This window comes from Diaphorina citri, unplaced genomic scaffold (assembly GCF_000475195.1).
Source record: "Diaphorina citri unplaced genomic scaffold, Diaci psyllid genome assembly version 1.1 scaffold6414, whole genome shotgun sequence".
Classification (NCBI taxonomy): Eukaryota; Metazoa; Arthropoda; class Insecta; order Hemiptera; family Psyllidae; genus Diaphorina; species Diaphorina citri.
The window spans coordinates 1-4185 of record NW_007383790.1 but is presented as its reverse complement, the minus strand read 5'-3'; the positions used below and the strand labels follow the sequence as shown (position 1 = coordinate 4185).

General features: G+C 39.3%; 1 protein-coding gene and 1 long non-coding RNA gene across 2 annotated transcripts; both read left to right on the top strand.

The window, feature by feature from the left end:
- Positions 1-6: 6 nt before the first annotated feature.
- LOC103521971 (cytoplasmic dynein 1 heavy chain 1-like) lies at positions 7-2308 on the top strand. The gene is made up of 6 exons (XM_008487075.1): positions 7-21; positions 219-332; positions 519-713; positions 1131-1266; positions 1677-1876; positions 2048-2308. The coding sequence occupies exons 2-6, from the start codon at positions 228-230 to the stop codon at positions 2306-2308; spliced, it is 897 nt and encodes a 298-aa protein (XP_008485297.1). The 5' UTR covers positions 7-21; positions 219-227.
- Positions 2309-2953: 645 nt separating this feature from the next.
- On the top strand, positions 2954-3340 carry LOC113472598. The gene is made up of 2 exons (XR_003394836.1): positions 2954-3027; positions 3227-3340. It is a non-coding gene; the product is annotated as an uncharacterized LOC113472598 (long non-coding RNA).
- The last annotated feature ends 845 nt before the right edge of the window (positions 3341-4185 follow it).

The window sequence follows — 4185 nt, the reverse complement described above, 5'->3', positions numbered from 1 at the left end:
TCTGATACGTCAGCTATTGATGTGAGTATTACAATCAGAAGTCAGATGAACAGCTTATCGAGAAACACTTAGAATTTGATCAAGGGTTATGGATGGGGTTCCTGGATATCTCTAAGATGTTCGACGCTGTGGTGCCTACAGAACATTCAGGAAAAAATCGGATGAAACTCACGAGAAGTGGGAACGGGTCTTAACGTAGCATTTTCCTATGATTCCAGGAGGTGAATATGGCGTATGAAAATGTGAAGGAGGTGGATTGTTTGGAAATGTCACCAGAAGGAGAAGAATCCTGGGAGGCTGCAGTGGCTAGATATGAAGAACGTATAGACCGGGTAAGTAGTAAATGATGTCTCAACCTGGAGGTGCTGGGTTTGAATCCCGGCCAGGGCAGACATTTTTTTAACAAATCTTTCAAGAATTTGAAATCAACCAATAAGATTACTTCAACTTTATTCCAAGTTTAAGTAATTTAAATTTAATGTTCATTCCCAGCTGATTGTATCGTGTTTATATTTCAGGTTGAATCTCGTATCACTGCACATCTTCGTGATCAGCTAGGTACAGCTAAGAATGCTAATGAAATGTTTCGTATCTTCTCTCGATTCAATGCATTGTTTGTACGCCCACATATCCGTGGTGCTATTCGTGAATATCAGACTCAGTTGATACAACACGTCAAGGATGATATTGATAGACTGCATGAACAGTTCAAGGTAAGACTAATCAAATACAAACCTCACTGCATACCTAACACCTGAGGGAGGGAGTTTTCCCTTTACCCTCTGCTACTCACCAATCACATTCACATCACCTAACCTGAGTGTGGCCAGCACGCAATTGTTCAGATGGATACTAACGTTCCTTCTCTTGAGTGATTCATCGGTAACTGGTGCTTTCAACATACTATCGCCGCGCCGCTGGCAAAGAAAATCAAATTTTGAAAATCTGGAAATTCGGTGTAAAATTTGGAGTTCCGCTGAAACCAAAAAAAAAGGTTTTTATTTATCTTTTGGTTTTGATCCAGTTGTTCAATATTCCTCTTGAGGCTGAATACTCTACTTGGGTAACAGCAGGTAAATGGTACAAATAGTCACCCTTCTCATTATCAATTGTTTTCATTTGTATTATAGGTTGGGTATCATGCTAGTCATTCATACAGGGAGTGTCAGGATAAAGACACACCCCCTGTATCTGGATCTGTCATTTGGATACGTCAGATCAATCGTCAGCTAACCACCTATATGAAACATGTGGAAGATGTGTTAGGTAAGTAATAGTCATGTCTAGGTTCTTATTCCTAGGGTTTGCCTAAATTTGAACAAATAAAATGGGCGAGCAAATGAGCTTTAGCCACCACGCACAACATTATATTGGATCATTACATTTACCATGTTATTTACGCTGGGTCTGTTGGTAAAAACTGTTATCTACATGGGTAAATTGGTACAACTTTTAACCTTTTCGATGCTATACATATTTCAGACTATGCCGATTTCTGATCTTACTACTGAGAGTTAACACAGTGTCAAGGATTTGCTTTTGATTCACAGAGTTCAAAATTTTTTAAACTCTAGATTAACTGAAAATTCTTTGTGGTAAGATCAGGCATTAATGCAGTAATGGAAAAAGAAACATCTTTTCCCAAGTATGATTTAACTCTTAATTTCTCCCCGCAGGTAAAGGCTGGGAGAACTACATCGAGGGTCAGAAGCTGAAGGCAGACGGTGATAGTTTCCGTCTGAAGTTAAACACTCAGGAGATATTTGATGATTGGTCTAAGAACGTACAGGCGAGGAATCTAGGCGTGTCAGGACGTATCTTCCTTATTGAACAATCTCGCGCTAGGACGGCACGAGGCAATGTACTCAAACTAAAGGTAAATAATAGGCAACTTAGTTTTTCAATAAACTGCATACCAATAACTCATGAACTGTAGATGGGGAAAATTATCTAAATTAGAATATTAAAAAAATGCCTGTCTCCCTCTTTCCTCCAAAAAATGCCAGGGAAAGGAATAATAGTTTGAAAAATACATTTTTGTTTCCAGGTGAATTTCCACCCTGAAGTGATCACATTGTCCAAGGAGGTTCGTAACTTCAAGAACCTCGGGTTCCGTGTACCCCTAGGCATTGTGAACAAAGCACATCAAGCTAATCAGCTCTATCCGTATGCTATATCCCTCATAGAATCTACCAAGACATATGAGAAGACATTGGAGAAGATGGAATCCAAAGAGAATATTGCTTCCCTGGTGGCGGGCGTTAGGAAAGAAGTGCAGACACTCATAGCGGAAGGTAGACTATTCTAACTTATCCTAGTCCTAGGAATTTATGGCGTCAGTAAACTGTAGTACTTATTCAGAAAAAGTGTTGACCAGCCCCAAAATCCAAGTCCGTTGTCCTTTCTCGTAGCTCATTTCGATCTTCTTGGTCAAATTTTTAGTTCCATTGAATCCAAAGAGAATATTGCTTCCCTGGTGGCGGGCGTTAGGAAAGAAGTGCAGACACTCATAGCGGAAGGTAGACTATTCTAACTTAGCCTAGTCCTAGGAATTTATGGCGTCAGTAAACAGTAGTACTGACTCATTCAGAAAAAGTGTTGATCAGCCCCAAAATCCAAGTCCAATGTCCTTTCTCGTAGCTCATTTCGATCTTCTTGGTCAAATTTTTAGTTCCATTATGGAAAAAAAAGTCACTCTAGATTACTAAAATACTATTTATTTAATGTTTTGTCGGAAGGTAGACTATTCTAACTTATCCTAGTCCTAGGAATTTATGGCGTCAGTAAACTGTTGTACTCATTCAGAAAAAGTGTTGACCAGCCCCAAAATCCAAGTCCAATCTCCTTTCTCGTAGCTCATTTCGATGTTCTTGGTCAAATTTTTAGTTCCATTATGGAAAAAAAGTCACTCTAGATTACCAAAACACTATTTATTTAATGTTTTGCTGTGAGTATTACAATCAGAAGTCAGATGAACCTATGACACCGGCAGATATTATGGATCCTTCTGATACGTCAGCTATTGATGTGAGTAATACAATACAATCAGAAGTCAGATGAACAGCTTATCGAGAAACACTTAGAATTTGGTCAAGGGTTATGGATGGGGTTCCTGGATATCTCGGCGTTCGACGCCGTGGTGCCTACAGGACATTCAGGAAAAAATCGGATGAAACTCACGAGAAGTGGAGACGGGCCTTAACGTAGCATTTTCCTCTGATTCCAGGAGGTGAATATGGCGTATGAAAATGTGAAGGAGGTGGATTGTTTGGAAATGTCACCAGAAGGAGAAGAATCCTGGGAGGCTGCAGTGGCTAGATATGAAGAACGTATAGACCGGGTAAGTAGTAAATATTGTCTCAACCTGGAGGTGCTGGGTTTGAATCCCGGCCAGGGCAAGTATTACAATCAGAAGTCAGATGAACAGCTTATCGAGAAACACTTAGAATTTGGTCAAGGGTTATGGATGGGGTTCCTGGATATCTCTAAGATGTTCGACGCCGTAGTGCCTACAGAACATTCAGGAAAAAATCGGATGAAACTCACGAGAAGTGGAGAGTATTACAATCAGAAGTCAGATGAACAGCTTATCGAGAAACACTTAGAATTTGGTCAAGGGTTATGGATGGGGTTCCTGGATATCTCGGCGTTCGACGCCGTGGTGCCTACAGGACATTCAGGAAAAAATCGGATGAAACTCACGAGAAGTAGGAAAAAGTTAGGGTAAAAGAACACTCAAATAAGCATCATTCAATAGGATAAGGAAAGTCGTGTGATGTTCACACCAGATTTTTTTAATGGTCTTAAAGTTTTATATTTTACCCAAAAATGCTTAAAATATGGCAAAATAAGCAAAAAAGCTAGCCTTGTTAGGCTTCTTATGGCATTTTTCATGGCAAAATAAGCCTTTTTATTAGGCTTTTTATGGCATTTTTCCAAATTTTGCCAAAGTATGGCAAAATAGTATGTCGCCATGGCAATATGGCATTTGAACTTCCTTGATAATGAGTATTTAACATAGGTTACTCAGGTAGGTAGGTACTTGAAATTTTCGTACCTCTTGTTGTTTTTAAACCTAGTTAGGTACGATAATACGATATTATCCTTTCCATTCATCAAAAACATGCAAATCTACCATAAAATCAGTATTAAATTCTAATCTACGGCTGGCATTGAACTCACACT